The sequence below is a fragment of the Diabrotica virgifera genome, chromosome 1 (assembly GCF_917563875.1).
Source record: "Diabrotica virgifera virgifera chromosome 1, PGI_DIABVI_V3a".
Lineage (NCBI taxonomy): Eukaryota > Metazoa > Arthropoda > Insecta > Coleoptera > Chrysomelidae > Diabrotica > Diabrotica virgifera.
Genome location: NC_065443.1, coordinates 318,397,560 through 318,419,029, shown reverse-complemented (window position 1 = coordinate 318,419,029; position 21,470 = coordinate 318,397,560). Strand labels below are relative to the sequence as shown.

Sequence of the window (21,470 nt, the reverse complement as noted above, 5' to 3'; positions counted from 1 at the left end):
CACGTAAGAAGTTATACTTCTATTATATGATTTCTTAAAAATAAATATACTTTAAACAGTTTGTTTTAATTTTTTTTAAACACCAAACTAATTTTGTGCTTACCGCTTTCAAAAAAATAAAAAAAAGTATAGATTGCACTGGATTCGAACTCACGACCTCTCGATCTCTGGCCGAATTAGTCGAGGCATTGAAGCACAAAAAAAGGCCTTACTGTCGATTTTTGGCGCAGTAAGACGGATTTTAATGCAGTTTGGTGCGTTGGATTCGTGAGAATGTCAGGAAATTTTGTGAACTATTGTAATGAATAAGAAATCTGAAGGCCCCGTCTCACCATCAAATAATTGACAGTTATTTGATCAAACTTGACAGTTAGTGACACAAAGTGACAGTTAGTATGTATAGTTTGTGTCACTAGTCAAGTTTGACTGTCAAGTTTGATCAAATAACTGTCAATTATTTGATGGTGAGACGGGGCCTTGAAGGCCCCGTCTCACCATCAAATAATTGACAGTTAATTTGATCAAACTTGACAGTCAAACTTGACTAGTGACACAAACTATACATACTAACTGTCACTTTGTGTCACTAACTGTCAAGTTTGATCAAATTAACTGTCAATTATTTGATGGTGAGACGGGGCCTTGAAATTGCATTTGTGCATAAGAAAAATTCATTTCAAAAGTGCATTTTGAAATAGGCAATTATTTAGAATTTGCAACTCGGTAAATAGTTGGGCAACATCCCGATTAATTATTTTAATTATTTTTAATCATTTGTAAGTCCATATAATAATAGTCTAAAATCTAAAAGATGTCAATAACCATTAATAATAAACAAAAAAATTTTCCTTATGGGGAATCGAACCAAGTACTAACAGGTCCGTAACTAGATACACATACCGCTAGCCCACGTAGACACTAACTAGACAACGGCGATATTAGGTATAAACAAAAACAAATAGGTAAGTAAAAATTGTAAAGAAAATTACTATATACTTAAATGTATTATAAAATTAATATATTCCTAAATTTTAGAAGAAACATTCGTAAATATGTATTATTAATATCTATTAATGTTAATAAATGAAATATAAATATTTTGACGTTTCACAATTTGACAATTCACTTTTAACTGCAGTGCTTTAAAATTTTTAAAGCACCGGTGCTTTAAAGTAGCATTTTTGACGCTCCTATGGAGTGCTATAAATTGCATTTTTAACACGTTTATAGAAAAATATATTTAAAAACACTAATATATTCTTTCCACACCTTTTCTGGACTGATAAATACATAAATTAAAACATTTAGTAACGAACTCCATACTGCCTGTGTGTGCATGCGCGCAGCTTAATAAAATTTCACCCTCAATCGCGCCTAAAGCAGTATAACTTCGATCAAAAACATCAAGAAGATAAAGAATGGAGCAGTGGAGTACTTCGGACATGTAATGAGAGGTCCCAAATATGGGTTGCTATAAAATATTAAGCAAGGGAACATAGGCAAACGCAGTCCAGGATGAAGGACTTCATGGTTGAAAAACTTGTGAGATTGGTATGTAATTTATTCAAGCTATTTAGAGTAGTAGTGAATAAAATTAACTATTAACAGCGAACACCTATGATGGTAACCAACGTTCTGAGGGGATCATGATACATAAAGAAGTGTCAACAGCCAGTGTAACCCAAAAAAGTAATCCTATCAGGAATCGAACAAGCAAGGAAAACAATCATGATGAACAATGTTAAGATCTGACCTTAGTCTAGAGGTCAGAATCCGAAATAATATTTTTCATATATAATGTCCTACATAACATGATCCAATACAGGCTGTACGCTGTACTACAAGTACAGATAAATTATTAATCTATTAAACGTGGCGCGTGAGTCCGATATGATGACCTGTGTATAGTTGATAGTCTAAATACGGGCGTTGCTCTTGCCGGTTACTAAATTTTTTTAAATGACATCTGTCAGTGTCAGACTGTCATGTCAATTGTCAGTGTCAGTAAATATCGTAAATATTAACCTAAATAGACAACACAAATTTATAATTTTGAGATTTAACTTTTATTTATTGTCTATCTTAGATTTAAAGCTAAGTAAAATGTCGGATGAAGAAGAGGAGCATTTCTGTTTCTTTGGTACACCATTAGAACAATATGATGAAGGTAAGGTTTTATCCTATTTAATAGTTTACTTTAATTCTATCATACATGGATTTACGTTTTCAGATTCATTTCCAAAAAAGAAGCCAATCAGTGTTGAAGAGCAAATCGCTACTGATGCTCAAGGTAGACGTAGATTTCATGGAGCCTTTACTGGAGGATTCTCAGCGGGTTTCTTTAATACTGTGGGGTCTTTAGAAGGATGGACACCCAGTGAGTTTAAAAGTACCAGGCAGGATAAAGGCCGGAATGTTATTCAGAAACCAGAGGATTTTATGGACCAGGAAGATTTAGATGAACATGGTATTGCTCCACAGAGGATAAGAGCCACTACTGATTATTCTACCTCAAAGAAACGAAAGAAAAAAGTAAGTTTTTATACAGCATCTTTCTTTGGAAAAGTAACATACGTTAACTGAAGAAAGCGGGCACGTAGGCGATCTCAAAACCCCATACTTAAAAGGTGATTGCTGAACACACCTATAAGCGCTGTGTATCATGGGTTTTGTTTATATAAAAAAAATGTCAACACCAACGATTGATATTAAAAAATTTGTTGGCAATCAACCTGTTAATGGGTTTTACTACTTCATCAATAACAAATGTAGTGTGTTCGTTAGTACTGTGTTTTATTTATTTTGCTAACTTCTTATTTGGTCCATAACTTTTTAACCATACTGTATATTTTCTTTATAATTGGTACACGAATATTCTTTTGTGAATTTCACGAATTTACATAATTTCAGAATTCAAATTCAAAATTCTACTAGAAAAGACATTTTGCTGGCTATTCAAAGTATGTATATCACTAAATTTAGTTTTTTGTCCCTTTTTAGCCCTGGGCTAGTGTACATCGACACTAGTTACTTGAAACAGGGTTAAAGATGTAAATGGCGCCGGAACAATCCGAAAGGATCTCCCCGGCAAAAATGCCATAAGATATTATTATTATTATTAGTTTTTTGTGCTCTTTCAAATTCAGAATCCATTTAAAAAATTTAATGGATTGGGTGTTGTTTTTGGGTTGGAATATTTTTCTAATAGTTTTTAATCTGGACCTGAATTTTCGCCTACCAGTTATAAAGAAGATATACAGTGTGGTTAAAAGGTTATGGAATCAGAAGGCCCCAATTACTAGCTATATCGAATTTCATGTACTTCGGACGACTTTTACTGATCCTGCAAGGTTTCATGTACTTCGGACGATTGTTATGTATCCTTGGTCTTGGTAAAAACCGAAGAAAATTACTAAAAGCGGTCCGAAGTGGATGAAATTTTGCACGGTTAGTAATTGGGGTCTTCCGATTCCGAATCTGCTCTCAAAATCGACCTCGGACCCCCGGAAGTGGGACAACCAAAGTGAAACGAACCTCCAGCTACATTTGGGCCCAATTCGTGCCGAATTTAGTCCACTTCCGGGGGCCGTAGGGTCATTCTGAGAGCGGATTCGGAATCAGAAGGCCCCAATTACTAACTATGTCGAATTTCATGTACTTCGGAAGACTTTTACTGATCCTGCAAGATTTCATGTATTCGGACCATTGTTATGAATCCTTGGTCTTGGTAAAAAACCGAAGAAAATTACTAAAAGTAGTCCGAAGTGGATGAAATTTTGCACGGTTAGTAATTGGGGTCTTCCGATTCCGAATCTGCTCTCAAAATTGACCTAGGGCCCCCGGAAGTGGGTCAACCAAAGTGAAACGAACCTCCAGCTACATTTGGGCCCAATTCGTGCCGAATTTAGTCCACTTCTGGGGGCCGTAGGATCATTCTGAGAGCGGACTCGGAATCAGAAGGCCCCAATTACTAACTATGTCGAATTTCATTTACTTCGGACGACTTTTACTGATCCTGCAAGGTTTCATGTACTTCGGACGATTGTTATGTATCCTTGGTCTTCGTAAAAAACTGAAGAAAATTATTAAAAGTAGTCCGAAGTGGATGAAATTTTGCACAGTTAGTAATTCGGGTCTTCCGATTCCGAATCTGCCCTCAGAATTGACCTAGGGCCCCCGGAAGTGGGCCAACCAAAGTGGAACGAACCTCCAGCTACATTTGGGCCCAATTCGTGCCGAATTTAGTCCACTTCCGGGGACCGTAGGATCATTCTAAGAGCGGATTCGGAATCAGAAGGCCCCAATTACTAACTATGTCGAATTTTATGTACTTCGAACGACTTTTATTGATCCTGCAAGATTTCATGTACTTTGGACGATTGTTATGAATCCTTGGTCTTTGTATAAAACTGAAGAAAATTATTAAAAGTTGTCCGAAGTGGATGAAATTTTGCACGGTTAGTAATTGGGGTCTTCCGATTCCGAATCTGCTCTCAGAATTGACCTAGGGGCCCCGGAAGTGGGCCAACCAAAGTGGAACGAACCTCCAGCTACATTTGGGCCCAATTCGTGCCGAATTTAGTCCACTTCCGGGGGCCGTAGGATCATTCTGAGAGAGGATTTGGAATCAGAAGGCCCCAATTACTAGATATATCGAATTTCATGTACTTCGGACGACTTTTACTGATCCTGCAAGGTTTCATGTACTTCGGACGATTGTTATGTATCCTTGGTCTTCGTACAAAACTGAAGAAAATTATTAAAAGTAGTCCGAAGTGGATGAAATTTTGCGCAGTTAGTAATTCGGGTCTTCCGATTCCGAATCTGCCCTCAGAATTGACCTAGGGCCCCCGGAAGTGGGTCAACCAAAGTGAAACGAACCTCCAGCTACATTTGGGCCCAATTCGTGCCGAATTTAGTCCACTTCCGGGGGCCGTAGGATCATTCTGAGAGCGGATTCGGAATCAGAAGGCCCCAATTACTAACTATGTCGAGCAACCGTGCTTTAGGGACACCTAAGTGTCCCCTTTTTACAGTTAACATACTTTACTTTTCCAAAGAATAACCCTGTAATGCTTTTTTGTTTCATATTTTTTATATAGCCATGTTGTTTATTTTTAGGTATTTTCAGAAGGTCCAATTCCTGGTACTCCAGTACTTGAAACATTGTTGACCAGTGGAAATGAGACAATAGGATACTTGCTTTTAAAGAAAATAGGAATCAAGGACAAAATTAAAGAGCAGGTAGAACTTTACTCTGATACAAAAGTTTATGGCTGCCAAATTCCTAGTACATTCAAAATTCCAAAAAAGATAGAAAACAATCAGTACAAGATACCAGAAATATACCTCGAAAACCTAGCTAAACCAAAATCAAATACTTTTGGTTTAGGTTACGAAGGATTGGATAGAAGCCACGTGAATCTTTTTTCACATTCAAATCTTGTTGTTACTGATAAGAATAACAAAAAAATATCAATATCGGGCCAAGGTTTTGGAGTAGGTGCTTTTGAAGAAGATGATGATGATATTTACTCAAAAGAAGACATGAGGAACTATGATTTTGAGCTAGTATCAGAAAAGCAGAAACAAAAAGTTAGCAAAGGTAGCTTGCTGCAGTTTGATATGTTTAAACGATCCACAGTACCATTAGTTCCTAAAAAAGCTTATCCCCCACCAACTATTCCTCATAGTTTTACAGGAAAGCATAAAATCAAGAAATCTAGATTTGAGCCAGTAGAAGTAAAGGTAGAAGAAGACCAAGATATGGATAGAGGAAGTATAAATCCTGCAATAAGAGCTAGGTATTTGGGTGAAGAAACTGTTGTACCCACACTGTCTCAGCCTATTGTAGAACAAAAACCACAACAAGAGAGACTTACTCCTAAACAAGAGAGACCTACTCCTAGAACTTTTGATGTATCTTCTCTCATGACTGATAGATTTGTTTCAGCATCACAGAGTGAGAGTACAAATAGTTTAGAACCAGTGGTAAAAACAGAGACTGAGCATGGTACTAGTGATATGAGAGCAGCAGCTAAAATGGATATGTTTGGACCTTTAACTAGAATTACGTCTGATTGGAGACCACATGCTGTTTTATACAAGAGGTTTAATGTAGCGGAACCCTTAATAGAGTAAGTATTTAATTATGGTATCTATTAGACAAATATTAAGTACTGTGATTTTTTGAGCAAAACTGCTATCATATTATTTAAATCAGTTTTGTGAAAATCTTCTTTTGTGTTAATATGACTGTTTGTTTTTCTATGTGCCTTCAGTAAATTGGTAGTCCATTATTTTTGTTGTCTTCCTATTGGGAAATCATCTCTCGCCGTCCTTACTACTCTATTTTTTTATTTATTTATTAACGGTTTCACCATTGTTAAAAAAAGTAATACAATGAATTATAAAATAGTTGACATAGTTAAATTCTAACATATACAATAAAAAACAATATAAAACGTGTTAAAAATATGATGTAACACCATAAACAAACTAAACATGATCAACACAATTTAACAATTGCCTAAAAGAATAAATTGAACTAAAAAATTGATCAACAGTATATGTGTTAAAGTGCCTAAGAGCTCTAGTCATCGGATCATTTCTACCATAATTAGTACGGTGATACTACAGGACAGTTAACAAAGCCGTTAATTAGTTTATAGATAAAAAACATTTCTAGTTTTATTCGTCTATTTACAAGAAATGACATATTCAAATGCTGAAGGACATCATTGTTGTTAAAATTATTGAGAATTTGCAATTTAAATCTAGCATATCAAGCAAAACGTACTTGAATATTCTCAATTAAGACTTTGTCAACCTCATAATAAGGAGACCAAATAATGGAAGCATAATCTAGGGATGATCAAACTATTGAGCAATATAAAACTCGAAGAACAGATACAGAAAAAACTTTTGTATTCCTTTTTACAAAACCTAGAGATCTGTTAGCATTAGATGATAGAGCACGCAGGTGAGATTTAAAATTTAATTGTTTATCAAAAATTACTCCTAAATCTCTCATCTCATCAACTCTAGACAACACATTTATACCAATATTATATTCATACAGATCTGTAGTGTTAGTTTTTGAGAAACTAATAATATGATATATATATATATATATATATATTAATAATATTAATAATATTAATAATAAAATAATATGACATTAATTTGTCGATATTTAAGAGTAAACAGTAGCGATCAACAGGTAGCAACAAAATATAACTTCGGGAGATAGTATCATAAACTTTGGCAACAGTGCTAATCTTTGACATTATCTAAGATTAATATTTTGACAATATCATAGTCGCGCTAAATGGAAGTAACAGAAAATGATTTTATTATTAATAAATAGATATTTATAAAAATAAACCAAAATGGGTAAAAATTTTATGTTAAGATAGGTATTTAGAAAGGTATTTGCATGAAATATCTAATAATAAAACAATAATAAATAATCATTTTTTGTTGTGAAGCGAAACAAATTTCGATTTTCGCATAATTTTGGCACGGTTTTTAATGGACTTTTTCTTGAAAGGTGTCACTTTATTTTTCGTTGGATTTACTTTTTCCATTTTGTTAAACTATTGATAATATTTTTAGAATAAAAAATCCTAAAACTTTATATACTCGCATTATAGTTCGAAATATTTTTACGTAAAATATACTTACCTACCTACATATAACTAAAACTCACAATTAACAACAATCTATTCTTTCAAAGAGGCCAACAACTTGTACAACAACAAATATATAATAAATTAACTATCAATAAACACTGCTTTCCTTCCTATGAAACAACAATAACAAATTCTTAAATTAACACACTACTGCACTGAACAGATATCGATAAAGATGACAGAACAGATTAGAGAAAATCTGACGCAGGTTTGTCAAAATGACAGTGATAATTTCTCTATGTTGCCTAATTAGTTATTTAGTTATAATATGTTCGATTTCTTGTTAGAAATAAAAAATTTTAGTAGTTCCAAGATTACACAAAATCTAGGCACGGGATAAAAAAGTTTATTTGAAGAAAGTGTATTTTTTTGTCTTTCTTAATGGCGGTACAGGCTCATTTTTTCAATATTTTATTTAGTTATAGCGTTGATTGAAATATTGATATGTTATAGAGTAATTTCCACATACTAACATATTTCTGAAATTGGGCTCTGTACCGCCATTCTTTATTATATTACTAATATGTGTGCCAAATATCTCGACAAAATATTCAAAATTGGAGCCGCAATCTTGGAACGCGTTTGTTGCTACCTGTTGATCGCTACTGTAGCCTCTTAATAATAAATTGTTTGAAATAGACCATTCATATACTTTATCCAAGTCATTTGCAGAATTTTACTATCCAATAAGTTCTCTACAATGTGAAATAATTTTAAGTCATCAGCAAAGAGTAGAAAGGTAACATTTTCAATTACATATGATAGATCATTGATAAAGAGGTTAAATAATAATGGTCCACAATGTGAGCCTTGTGGTACTCCTGAATGAACCTGAATTTCATTAGATATGTAACTGCTAATTTTAACACGTTGTTGACGACCATAAAGAAAGCTACTGAACCAGGTCACAATGCCATTCCCTAAACCAAGATTCTTCAACTTATATACAAGTAGGTCATGATTGACTCTATCGAAGGCTTTAGATAAGTCTGTGTAAATACAATCAACTTTTAATCCCTTTTCAATAGACTAATATAAAACTGTGGTAACAAAGTAAATTTGTAACAGTAGATTTACTTGATTGAAAACCAAGCTGTTGTGGTATAATTACATTTTGACATGCCCAATTTAAGTGACGAGTCACTAATTTATCCAAAAGTTTAGGTAATGTTGATTGTATGCATATACCCCTGTAGTTTTTAATATTTTCCCTATCACCTGATTTAAAAATTGGTGTAATAAAACTATCCTTCCAAAAATCAGGAAATTCTTCTGTTTCCAAAGACAGGTTAAACAAATATAAAATGGGATAGGCTAAAGTAAATTTGCAACATTTAATTGAAAGAGCAGGGACACCATCTGGGCCAAATGAAGACTTGCTTTTTAATTGGTTAATACCTTCGAACACTTCAATAATACTTAGAGTTACCCTGTTCAAGTCAATTACATCAATAGAGGTAGTAGTTGGTAATGTTATTTTTTTACCTGAATATACTGTGCTAAAGTTTTCAGCAAAAAGGTTAACAACAGTTTGACCATCAGAACTACGTTCATCATTTAAAAACATTGTATTGGGATAACCATTAGATTTACGTAAATTATTGACATATTTCCAAAAACAACTAGGATCGTTCTGAATATTTGTTTCAGTTTTAATCAAATAGTTTCTATAACAAATCTCACTCAGAGCTTTACATTGTAAGCGTAGTTCACAAAATTTATGGTAGTCAAAAGGATTAAGTGTTTGTTTGTATTGTTTGTGCTGCATTTTTTTTTAAACCAAATTTTTTAATTCTCTTGTAAACCATACTGGAAAAGTTGATGTTTTATAAAGTTTCAGTGGTACAAATAAATTAATAGCCTCATAGATAATGCTGTAGAAGAATTGAATTGCCAAATCAATATCCTTGCTATTATACATATATGACCAATTAATATGAGCAAGATAATTATTTATACCTATAAAATCAATATTCCTAAAATCATAGTAGAAAGTCTCAATTGGTAGTGATGAATTAGAGCTTTCAGGAACTGTTACACAATATGGTACAGTTACGATCACTGAATAGTTTACACCTTAATTTTTATATTGTAATACTGAAAAATTGCAGTGTCGTACGGATCTGATAAATGTCAAAGTCAAAAAATACCAAAAAGTCAATACTTGTCAAAAATTTCGCGTGTTGAAAAATAAAATAAAACTATATCAAACTCCTCCAAGAATCTTCTTTGTATGCTTTCCATTTTGTTATTTTTTTTATTTAGCTTAATGCCTAGACAACTAATGGACCTTGGCATTTTTGTTAAATTTTATAAAATATATTTATATTATTTTGATTTTTTAATTTTAATCAACCTATTCTAGGTACACCACTGCTAACGTCACTTTGAATTATATTAATATGCAAAAATCTGTGGCAAATGGACTAGTTTCCATGCCAAACATCACCATCATCATCATCATCATCATCATCAACGTCACTTTGACGTAAAAGGTGCGTTTAAACGAGGTAATATTTAAAAAAATCGGCTCCTAGATACGTAAGCCTGTAAACTATTCAATGATCGTAACTGTACTTGATGAAAACTACTGTTAAATAGTATATCCGTTGCTTCAGTAATCTCACTACTCAAATTATGTGTAAAAAGTAAGTCTAGAAAAACCTCACGTTTATTAGGAATATGATTCCGTTGATTAAGACCACATGCACCAAAAGAGTCAGATAAAAATTTGCCATTGGATAAATCTGGACAAATCAGTTCAAGAATGTCATCTTTCAGCACCCAAGTGGCGTCCGGCATGTTAAAGTCACCAAAAATAGTTACTTCTGAGCCTAAGTGAGATTCACATACCTCTAGCACACTATCCACATGTTCTTCATATAGTCCTCTAGCTGACTTAGGAGGAATGTAAATTGTACCAAAAATGTGCTGAAGGTCACCATATTTGATACAAACAAATAGTTCTTCTAAATGAGCAAATACAGAAGGTATACAGGGTGTCCCAGACTAATTTAGCCACGGTATATCTCTTAAACGAATAAAGATTTTCGAATGGCACAAAAAGTGATAAATTATACTTGTAATACACTTTAATATGGCGTAGAAAAAATCATCCCCTAAATATTCATCCCTTAGTTACAACCCCTAACTTTAATTTTTTTAATAGCACCCTGTATATTTTTTTATAGTTTTGGATGTAGTCTTCTATCGTCTATTCAAGACATTTTTTGAAAATAAAATCGGTTCGTAAATAACCAAGAAAATATCAGTTTAGTTTTGTTAATTATGTGTCCCAGACTAATTTATCCAGGCTATATTTCTTTAACGAATAGAGATTTTCGAATGGGACAAAAACTAATCTATTACACTTTAATAAAAAAATTATCCCCTAAATATTCATCCCTTAGTTACAACCCCTAACTTTTTTTTTAAAATAGCACCCTGTAAGTTAGGGATGAATATTTAGGGGATGAATTTTTTCTATGCCATATGAAAGTGTATTTGCAAATGGAATAGATCAGTTTTTGTCCCATTCGAAAATCTCTATTCGTTTAAGAAATATAGCCTGGATAAGTTAGTCTGGGACACACAATTAACAAAAATAAACTGATAGTTTCTTGGTTATTTACGAACCGATTTTATTTTCAAAAAATGTGTTGAATAGACGATAAAAGACCACATCCAAAACTATAAAAAATATACAGGGTGTTATTAAAAAAATTTAAGTTAGGGGTAGTAACTAAGGGATGAATATTTAGGGGATGATTTTTTGTACGCCTTATTAAAGTGTATTACAAGTAGAATATATCAATTTTTGTCCCATTCGAAAATATCTATTCGTTTAAGAGATATAGCGTGGCTAAATTAGTCTGGGACACCATGTATACTATAGGAATTCAAATATTTAAGAACTGAAATTAGGACTCCTCCACCAGTAGACTTATTGTTGACCTGTAGATCGCGATCCTTCCTGTAAATATTAAACTCAGGAAGGTCAATTTCATTAGACGAAATTTCATCATTTAACCATGTTTCAATAAGACATATAACATCATATGAAGTAACACTAACAGCGAGTTTAAAGTCAGTCAGTTTGGATTTCATACCACCAATATTTTGACAATAAACCATCAACTTCTTTTTTAGTTTTTTTATTCAAAAACTCCCCTTTTGCTAATAATGGGAACACCATTCTGATATCTAACTATCAAATCAGATTCACCTGCATTTTTGCGCTCCTCCAGTTCCTTATAAAGGGTCTTTATATAATCTCGTTGAATAATGGTAAGGTATGCATTGATTTTGATGTCCTTGTTGAATGGAATTAATTCTCTTTTAAGTTTCAAGCAAGATAACGCAACTGAATTATCTGTAAAACATACCTTTAATGGTCTTGGCTTATTTGTAATTTTACCCAATCTGATAACTCTAAACTCCCCAGGTTGGACATCAAGTATTTGAAACATTTCATTACATATATCCTTATCATAATTAATATGTTGTGAATATTCACTTGACTTCGATTCATCAACATTAAAAATTAAATAAAAAATTTTGGTCTTGGTAAAAGGTATATTATTTTAAAAAGCCCTATAGGGCTACAAACATCGAGCAAAACGTTTTCGCTCTAAAAAGAGCATCATCAATGTTGCAAGAACATGGTGAGCCAACCAAAAAATGCGAAGGTCAAAGCCTTTCAAAAATGGACTAAAAGTCACATCAAAATGCTAACATAGCAAATTCCAAAGGATGGAAATAATTCCTAAGGATACGGCCCTAGGATAAAATATGACTCCCACACGTGGTAAGTGGGTCAAAGGTAACAAATTAGGTCATTATGTTACAAGAGGTGACAGGCAACTGAAACTAAAACTGAAACTGAACTAAAAGGCTCATACCTTTTACCAAGATTAAAATTTTTTATTAAATTTTACTTGTAATTAATGGTATACAGCCAGCTACAGGAAATTCTTCCTTGTGGATTAAAAATTAGTATATTTTTAGATCTGACACTTCTTTCCTGAACTTCTGCATAAATTGATTCATTCATCAAATTATTACCATTGGCATTGTTTCTACCAGAAACAAGTTTCTTTAGTTCAACAATTTCATTTTGTAGCTCCTGAATCTGCTTCAACATTGTTGGAATCAGCAGCACCCCCTGTTCGCAATTTTTACAAAAATATGACAAGGTACGCCTCGTTAAAAGTATGCATCTCCACTCCGTTTCCGTCAAATCACTGCACTTTCTACATATGCCGCTTTTACAGGAATCACAACAAAGTGCTTCCTTTGGGTTATCCACAGAACAAAAAGAGCACTTTGAAATATGACATATATACATTATGAAGATGTACGCCACTGGTCCCTAGTTAGTGTTGAATTGTTATTTATTATTGTTAATTATTTGTTGTCATTAGACTTATGTGGTCATTCCATTCTACTCTTTTCTTTCTTACCCAGTTATTAATGTTGTTCATCTTGTACATCTCCATTGTATACATATCTGCAATTCTAGCGTTGTCGTATAGTACCGTTTTTGTTAAGGGTTTTCACCTCTGCTGTTTCTAGAATTACTTTTGTTCTCTCTGTGTTGGGTTGTTTCTGCTCATATGTTTTGGAAGTTTGTATCTAGATCAGTTTTGGGAGAATGATATATAAACACTTTCTGTGCGGATGGCATACATGTGAGCCACATGATGACTTCAGCAATGTGCAGACATCACGCATGTATGCCATGGACTATACACATTTTTAATATGCGTTTTTTTGTCCGTTCAGAATATAATTCTTAGGATGAGACATCCACACGCAATGTGTTAAATTAAGTAGATCTAATATTTTATGATTTTTATTTCAGAGAAAATACATTTTGATTTTTGTTTTAGTCTGCCAGAACAGAAACAAAGAAAAAGAACCAAGAATTTAATTTTTGAGAATCAGAAACACACAGATAATCAAGAACTTCATTTTTTACCAGGATGTTCAACAAACGTTGATGAACGTGAAAATGAGGCTGATAATTCTAAAACCGAGGACCAGGAGGAGGCTGTAAAAACCGAGATTCCATCGCCAGTTGAAGAAAAAGAATCACCTATAGAAGAAACCCAAGATGTCAAAATAGAACAAGATATGACAGAGAAAATCGGTATCGAAGACAAGGTAGATCTTTTTAAAGCTGTGTTTTTAAGCAGCAGTGAATCTGAAGAGGAAGAAGAAGAAAAAGAGGACGAAAAGAAGGCAGAAGCATATAAAGAAACCATTTTGTCTGATCTGGTTCCAAAAATAAAACCATTAAAACAAGGAATATTGTCCAATATAAACTTCCAACCTATAAATCAAATAAAAGAAGAGAATCAAGACAAAACAGAAGACAGTTCAGCACCAAAAACTATTTTATTTGTGCCAAGAAAAGATAGAAGTACAAGTAAAAAAGAAACACAACTTTTTGGTCATTCATTATCTGCTCAAACTGCCACAGAAGATGGTTCAAACATGATTGAAATTCCAACGCCAGCTAGAATCAACAATAGTGACAGCTTTTCTTATGGTCCTCAATTACCAAAGCCCAAAGATGGAGAGTCTATCAAGACAAGTTTTAAAACGGCTGTTGTAGATGTTGAAACTGATGACGACGAATGGATAGAGAAGGATGAAAGTGACAAGAAGAGCAGGCATAAAAAGAAGAGCAAGAAAAAGAAAAAGCATAAACATTCAAAAAAGGAAAAACATTAGATTGTACTAATTTATAGAATAATGGAATGCTGTGATAACTGTAGTTTAAGGTTTAAAATTTTAATGTTTGATTAAATGTATACAAAACAGTGTTCGTTTAGTTTTCATCTATCAAATGAAGAGTGTCCCAAAACGAAAGATTTGAATTAATAGACATTATATTTTCTTTAGATTGTATTTCTTTTATTGTATCAAATCGACGGTTGAAAGGTAATAGCATTGATTAATAAATATAGGGGAGAAGATACGAAACCCTGTGCATTATTTTGTTCCCTTTAAAATCTGCCTGTATAGTGGCGCGCCTAGCGTAAATTTGTTGAAGCTAGCCAAGAACAAGCACTTCGTGGTCCGTATTCAAAATTTTAACGCACAGTCGCTATCATATTAATCTGTATTAATACCTGTATTAATTTTTTTTCTGCAAAAACGTTGAAAATATAAATTGACTATAGAGTTTTTTTCACTAGTCTTGACCTCACAAGTAAATACTTTTCGAGTTATTTGCGCTTGGATATATTCATGTTCCAAAAAAAGTATGTTTCATGAGGAAATGAGAAAGTATTTCGCCAAAAAAAAAAAATATTCATAGCAAAAATACAGCTTATAAAAAATGAAAAAAAAAAAATGTTTTATATATGACATATGAAGTCGTAGACCCAGTAAGAGCAGAGTTGTAGGTAATAAAAAGTAGGTTTTTATTCGTCAAATTCCAAATTGAATATTTCTACGTGAAATAACCAAAAAATTAAGCATTTTTCGGGGAAAACTCATCATAACTTTTTTTAAAGTGTTTAAAAACAGCTTTATTTTTTTAAGTTTCTAGTATCAGAAGTAAACAAGTTGCGCACAAAATAAAGTTAATCCGTTTTTTTTTTGTAAAAAAAATCACTTCTTAATTAGCATCCCAGATGAAATTAATCAGTAGCGCTTCATAAGTTACTTTACGTATATGTATGCTTATAGAATAAGTTTCGTCGGTTCAAAGTGCTTATTTTTGAAAGGCTGTAGTTAAAAGGGCTTCAATGGGTCACTAGTCACGAGTATATGCAAATTTGGAACAGCCATATCTTAACCAATTTTTGTGTTACAGAAAAACAAAATATTCAGAAAAGCAAAACCTTTACACTTTGGGATATTTCGTATCACTGATAATTATAAAGTTATTTTGAAAAAGAAGGCATTTTTCTTTCAAAACAAAAAAATTACTGTAAAACTAAATTTAGGATAAAACTTACAGATCATGACAAGGCGAAAACGGCGGGTCCGTTGGGAAAAATATTCCCATGAGATTTTTTGGCATAATCACATTCGTGAAACATCCCAGAATAAGGTTCAAGAAGTCGCCCACGTGAAAAGTGGTTCAATTTTTTTTAACAATTTTTTTTTTAATCAAATTGCAAAAATCAATATTTTTGGCTCGGACATTTTTTTTTGTAGGTTTTTTGGACCATTCTGGATAAAAAGGTATTTTATTATATTTCTCTAAAGTTGATCGTTTTCGAGTTATAAGCAATTTAAAATTGAAAAAAACGAAAAATGGCGATTTTCAAGGCTTAATAAGTCGGTTAAAAGTTATTATTATGAAAGCCAGAAAGTGACTAAATCAAAGTTTAATGCCCCCCCCCCCTACAAGATCCTGAAGAAATTTTTGTAATTATTTTATTACTAAGCTGTTATTTTTAAGTAATAATAATGAGCGCCATGCACGAGGTAGGCGGCCGTAAATGTGAGTGCAAGTAAGATGCACAATTGGACTGCCGGAGTGGCATCTCTCTCGCACTCGGCATTTACGGCCGGCAACCACGTGCATAGCGCTCAATATTATTACTTAAAAATAACAGCTTAGTAATAAAATAATGACAAAAATTCCTTAAGGATCTTGTAGGCGGGGGGGCAGTAAACTTTGATTTAGTCACTTTCTGACTTTCATAATAATAACTTTTAACCGAGTTATTAATAAGCCTTGAAAATCGCCATTTTTCGTTTTTTCAATTTTAAATTGCTTATAACTCGAAAACGATCAACTTTAGAGAAAAATGATAAGAGACCTTTTTTATCCAGAATGGTCCAAAAAACCTACAAAAAAGTTGTTAAAAAAATTTGGCCCACTTTGCACGTGGGCGACTTTTTGAACCTTATTCTGGGATGTCTCACGAATGTAATTACATATACATACAAAAAAATCTCATGGGAATATTTTTCTCAACGAACCCGCCGTTTTCGCCTTGTCATAAGTGAAGTAACTTTAAAGACCAACTTTATTTTCAGCGTAACTTGCTTACTTTTAACGCTAGAAACTTTTTTAGAAACAAAAATAAAGCTTTTTTAAACACTTTAAAAAAGCTGCGATGAGTTTTCCCCGAAATGTGCTTTATTTTTTTTGTTATTTTACGTTGAAACATTCGATTTGGCATTTGACGAATAAGAACTTACTTTTAATTAGCTACAACTCTGCTTATACTGAGTATAAAGATTTCATACAGACGCCATTTTTTTAAAGTGAAAAAACTCTATAGAACAAAACTTGCTTAGAATTAGTCAGTTTATCCACTTGATAGCTACTAGATAGTATTAGACTTATTGATAGCTACCTAGCCCTATACAAGGTGACTTTAGAAAGTCCACATCTACATTAGAAAACCTAGTGGATATTGAGTCATTCATGGGTTATTTGGATGTGATGATGTATGTTTGGCTCAGGAGCGTCATTTGAAATTTTGATTGGGGGGGGGGGGGGGCAAGCATTATATATACAATACATTATATATGATGTAATGATGAAAATTGATGTATTTTTTGTAAATTTCAGTAATTTTCAGGGCAGGGGGGGGGCAAATGCCCCTATCAAATGACACCCCTGGTTTGGCTTATGGCTATGTTTTATTATATAACGCATGCCATTTGGTGATTAGATATAAGAATTCTATTAAGTTGTTCAATTCAAGGAAATATAAAATTTATTAATAATTTTCTATATAGACGAAATTTATTATAGACGAAATTTATTCGAATAAACAACGTTCTTTTAGACTCAAAAATCCAATTAAACGGCATTCCTCAATGGTCTACTCTTAGTGTTACACTTTTCCTTATTGCAATCAATCACATCGCTAAATCACTTAATCCACTACTCATTTACAAATTAAAGAATTGTTCGAACACTACTGGCCTAGAATTTTCTCCCACTAAAACGAAAACAGTAAGCATCAGTAAAACTCCAAAGAAGCACATTATACTACCGAAAATCTACCTAAAGAATTTGTTCTTCTTCTTTTTCATTTATATAGGCAGTACTGCCGGTTTTTCTTCAACGGTGCCTTTTATTCTGTCCCTAAATTGTCATTCCATCTTTTCCTTGGGCGTCCTATACTTCTTCTGGCTATTCTTACTATCCTTGATTCAGACACCCTGCTTAAGCGTTGATTCCACCCTTCTTTTCTATTCTTTACCCAGGCATTTATATTGTCTACCCCACATATGCATTTGATTTCCTCACTTCTTACCCTGTCCCGTAGTCCTTTTCCAGCAATCCTTCTTAAGATCTTCATTTCGTTGGTCTCCATATGTCTTTGCGTTTTGCTTGTATCTGGTCTTGTTTCGGCAGTGTAAGTCATAACTGGTCTAATCACTTATATTATATTCTGGCCTTTGTTTCCACTCTTAGGTGTTTGTTTTTCCAAATTGTGTCGTTTAGGCATCCGGCCGTTCTACTGGCTTTAATTATTTGGTCTTTAACCTCTTCTTCGATATTGTTGTCGGCTGATAGATTAATTTATTATTAATCCCAGGTATTTGAAAGTAATTACTTGTTGTATACTTTGATTGTCCAATTTGCATCTTATTGATTCTGTGGATATTACTAAGTTTTTTGTTTTTTTAGGCTGATATTTTCATATTCATTTCTTTTACGTTAATGTTGAACTCGTGCAGTATTCTTTGTAGGTCGACTTTGCACTCTGCTACTAACACGGTGTCATCAGCGCAACAGAGTTTTTTTTATCTCTTTATCGCCCATTTTGTACCCTCTTTTTTTCTTCACTTGTTTTATTATTGCATCCAACTTTATTTTAAACAGTATGGAGGGTTTAGCGAATCTTCTTGCCTGATTCCTGTGCTTGCTTCTATGGGTTCTGTTATTATTCCATTGACTTTCTTTTCTATTTTATTTCTTACATATATATTTTCTATCAGTTTTATGATATCCAGTGGTAAATTTTTGTTATATAGTAGGTGTATCGCATCTTTTAATTGTATTCTATCAAACGCTTTCTCTAGGTCTATGAAACAGAAAAAGGCTGGCTTGTTATATTCTAATGATTTCTCCGCTGTTTACCTTATCACAAAAACTGCATCGTTACATGATCTTCCATTTCTAAATCCTCGTACCTACCTAATTTTTTATCGAGATTATGAGGCAAATAAGATAAATGTACAATATCTAAAATCACCCAGTGAGTATTTTTCTCGTTAAATAATTTTTTTATTTGGAATATTCAATGATTTCTTTCAAGAATTCAAATTAAAAGACAAATTACCACTTCAATTCTTGTTAATTTAAAAACGAGTTTAGAAAGTAATAGGTGCTAACTTCAATAATTATTTTAAAGATTTTCATGATCATGCCACTATTATCGTTGAATAGTTGAATGATAACTCAAATATTATAAATGAATGAAAAGAAATAAATACGTTCTATTATAATCCAGTCGGTCGACCGCAAATTCCGATAACCAAAGCTACCTGAATACGTCTCATCGTTGTCTCAGGTAAATTCAATCTCGTACCTAGAAAGCTGCTAACGCCATCTATTTCTAAAACCACTGGTGTCGTACATAAACGCTCGTTTAATTTCGTATCTTCTCCCCTATATTTATTAATCAATGGTAAAAGGCTGTAACCCACAAATCAACTTTTTTCAGGAAGCAGAAAAAACGTTCCATTTAAGAGGAAACATTAACGTGTCATCAATTCTCGCACTTTCAACAGTGCGGCAACAATGTGTCAGCAGTACGACAATGACACTTTTACTATAAAAACAATAATTATTATACTCATAGGCACGCTAAATGTTGCTAAGTCAGTAAAGTTCGATTTCTTGTTATATATCATCAATTTTTAGTAATTACAATGTGCCACAAAATCTAGACATGGGATAAAAAAGTGTATTTGAAGAAAGTGAACAGTTTATTTCAGAAAGGGACCTGAGTCAGTTTTTAATTATGTTTTGTTAAGAGTTTAGTTAATTTTTTTCTAAATGAACAGTATTATTCAATTGTTCTCCATTTCTTTGTGGCATTTATGTAATTTATTATTCTAAATAGGAAATAAGCCACAATTTAACTAAAAAAATTTATTTTATTAACGTTTCGACTTCCACTTCGGACGTCGTTGTCAAAATACAAAATATTACTAAATTAAACAAAAATCTAAGAAGTGAGTTAAAGTTGATTTCATATAATCGAATGAACTATCTTTCAGTTAACCCTCGGTTAGTGTTCTGGGGTATACCATACCCCAGTTACTACTTTTATTACTATAAAATCGATAAAATAGCTCCTAGTATCTGTAGTTTATACATGTCTTGTCGCGATAACCTTGTTGCCAGCTGTCGATACAATTTCAATTTGAATTAGGAATTTGTCAAAGACGGTTGGGGTATGTCATACCCCGGTACACTACTGTTAGTAACTTTTAGTTGTTTTATTTTCTGGAGGTAAAGTAAATGATATTTTGATGTTTTTTGAGATGTACTATAATTTTTATTTTCCTTAAAAGGCAAATTCCAACAGCACTTCTGATCACACGAGGAAGAGAAATTCGCAGTTCACAATTTGCCTTCAAAGACGATATAACGACTGTGTCATATGTTTCTGTTTTAAACAGATCAAAAAATGTAATCCTCTTTTTTACTTTGCATCATGATGATACTATAATTGAAAAACTGGTTAAACGAAATAGCCTGAAATTATCGGCTTTTAAAATTCAACCAAAGGCTGTGCAGACACATTGGATAAGTTATCTATCTGCCAATTACAGTGTATCAAGAAACAGTCGCAGCCGTCGTTAGACTTTGACATTATTTTATTTGGTTTTTGAATACAGCCGGAATAAATGTTCAAGTTATATAACTACAAAAAACTTTAATCTGAAAAGACGAATGTTTTTGAATGCAGCTGATTTCTGAGTTTCGAAACCAACGAAGACAAAATCCTTACTTCCGTTGACCACTATGTGATAATCAACAACCAGAGGTACACCAATTGGGACCTATGCGACGTAGGACAAGAAGTAAATGTTCCGATTTTCCAAGAAATAAAGATAGGAAGACATTTTACATTTGTATGCGATGTCATACTCCAATTTTTTTGGAACAAGCAATAATGACATGTTCAAATTTGGCCTATTTGGAGGAGTTCTAACTTTCTTATTTTTCGATGTATTTCGGCAAACATTTTTTTCTTTACTTTGTATAATATTGGCCTATAAGTTTCTTTAGAGTTGTGTGTTCAATAAGATGTTTCATAATATCTGAATGTATTATTGTTCACCCATGTTTTTTCAGTGGCATAATTGCAATATGTAGCATAAATGATGTTTAACTCTTAAATATAAAACTTTTACAGTACAATGTTTAACTTATTTGACTCATAAATAATCAAAAAACCAAGATTAATCATTTTAAATGATCAAAAGTTAAAATTTTTTAAATTCCTGCGTTAGTTAATTTGGGGTATGACATACCCCGGAACATCTCTCGTGCCAATTTATCTGTGCACACTGACGCAGGGTTAAGTCGTCCCAGGAACGCAACTCATAAATGTTGGCAATATTATATCTGTGGTGCTAAGGCAAAACCCGATATGTCAAAAAACGTGGATTTTGCAGCAGATCAGTTTAAAAGTTCGCAGTGTTGTTGTAATAGTGGACATATCGGAAACTTATTTTATCATCTACTGGTTCCATGGATGCGTTTAGCCATGTAGGGTTTTGTCATCATATTCTTCATCGCTCACAATCACAATGAGTCAGATTAAATTA

The 21,470-nt window shown here is 32.9% G+C and overlaps 1 protein-coding gene across 1 annotated transcript; it reads left to right on the top strand.

Annotated features, from left to right (window-relative positions):
* The first annotated feature begins 2,011 nt into the window (after positions 1–2,011).
* LOC126886434 (G patch domain-containing protein 1 homolog) lies at positions 2,012–14,524 on the top strand. The gene is made up of 4 exons (XM_050653376.1): positions 2,012–2,167; positions 2,231–2,532; positions 5,122–6,137; positions 13,586–14,524. The coding sequence occupies exons 1-4, from the start codon at positions 2,104–2,106 to the stop codon at positions 14,430–14,432; spliced, it is 2,229 nt and encodes a 742-aa protein (XP_050509333.1). The 5' UTR covers positions 2,012–2,103; the 3' UTR covers positions 14,433–14,524.
* The last annotated feature ends 6,946 nt before the right edge of the window (positions 14,525–21,470 follow it).

What these genes read in the sequence shown, in the direction of transcription:
- LOC126886434 (XM_050653376.1), top strand. Translation starts at nt 2,104, where the DNA reads ATGTCGGATGAAGAAGAGGAGCATTTCTGTTTCTTTGGTACACCATTA. An exon ending in ATTAGAACAATATGATGAAG is followed by an intron (nt 2,168 to 2,230) that starts GTAAGGTTTTAT and finishes TTACGTTTTCAG; the next exon opens with ATTCATTTCCAAAAAAGAAG. An exon ending in GTAGCGGAACCCTTAATAGA is followed by an intron (nt 6,138 to 13,585) that starts GTAAGTATTTAA and finishes TTTTTGTTTTAG; the next exon opens with TCTGCCAGAACAGAAACAAA.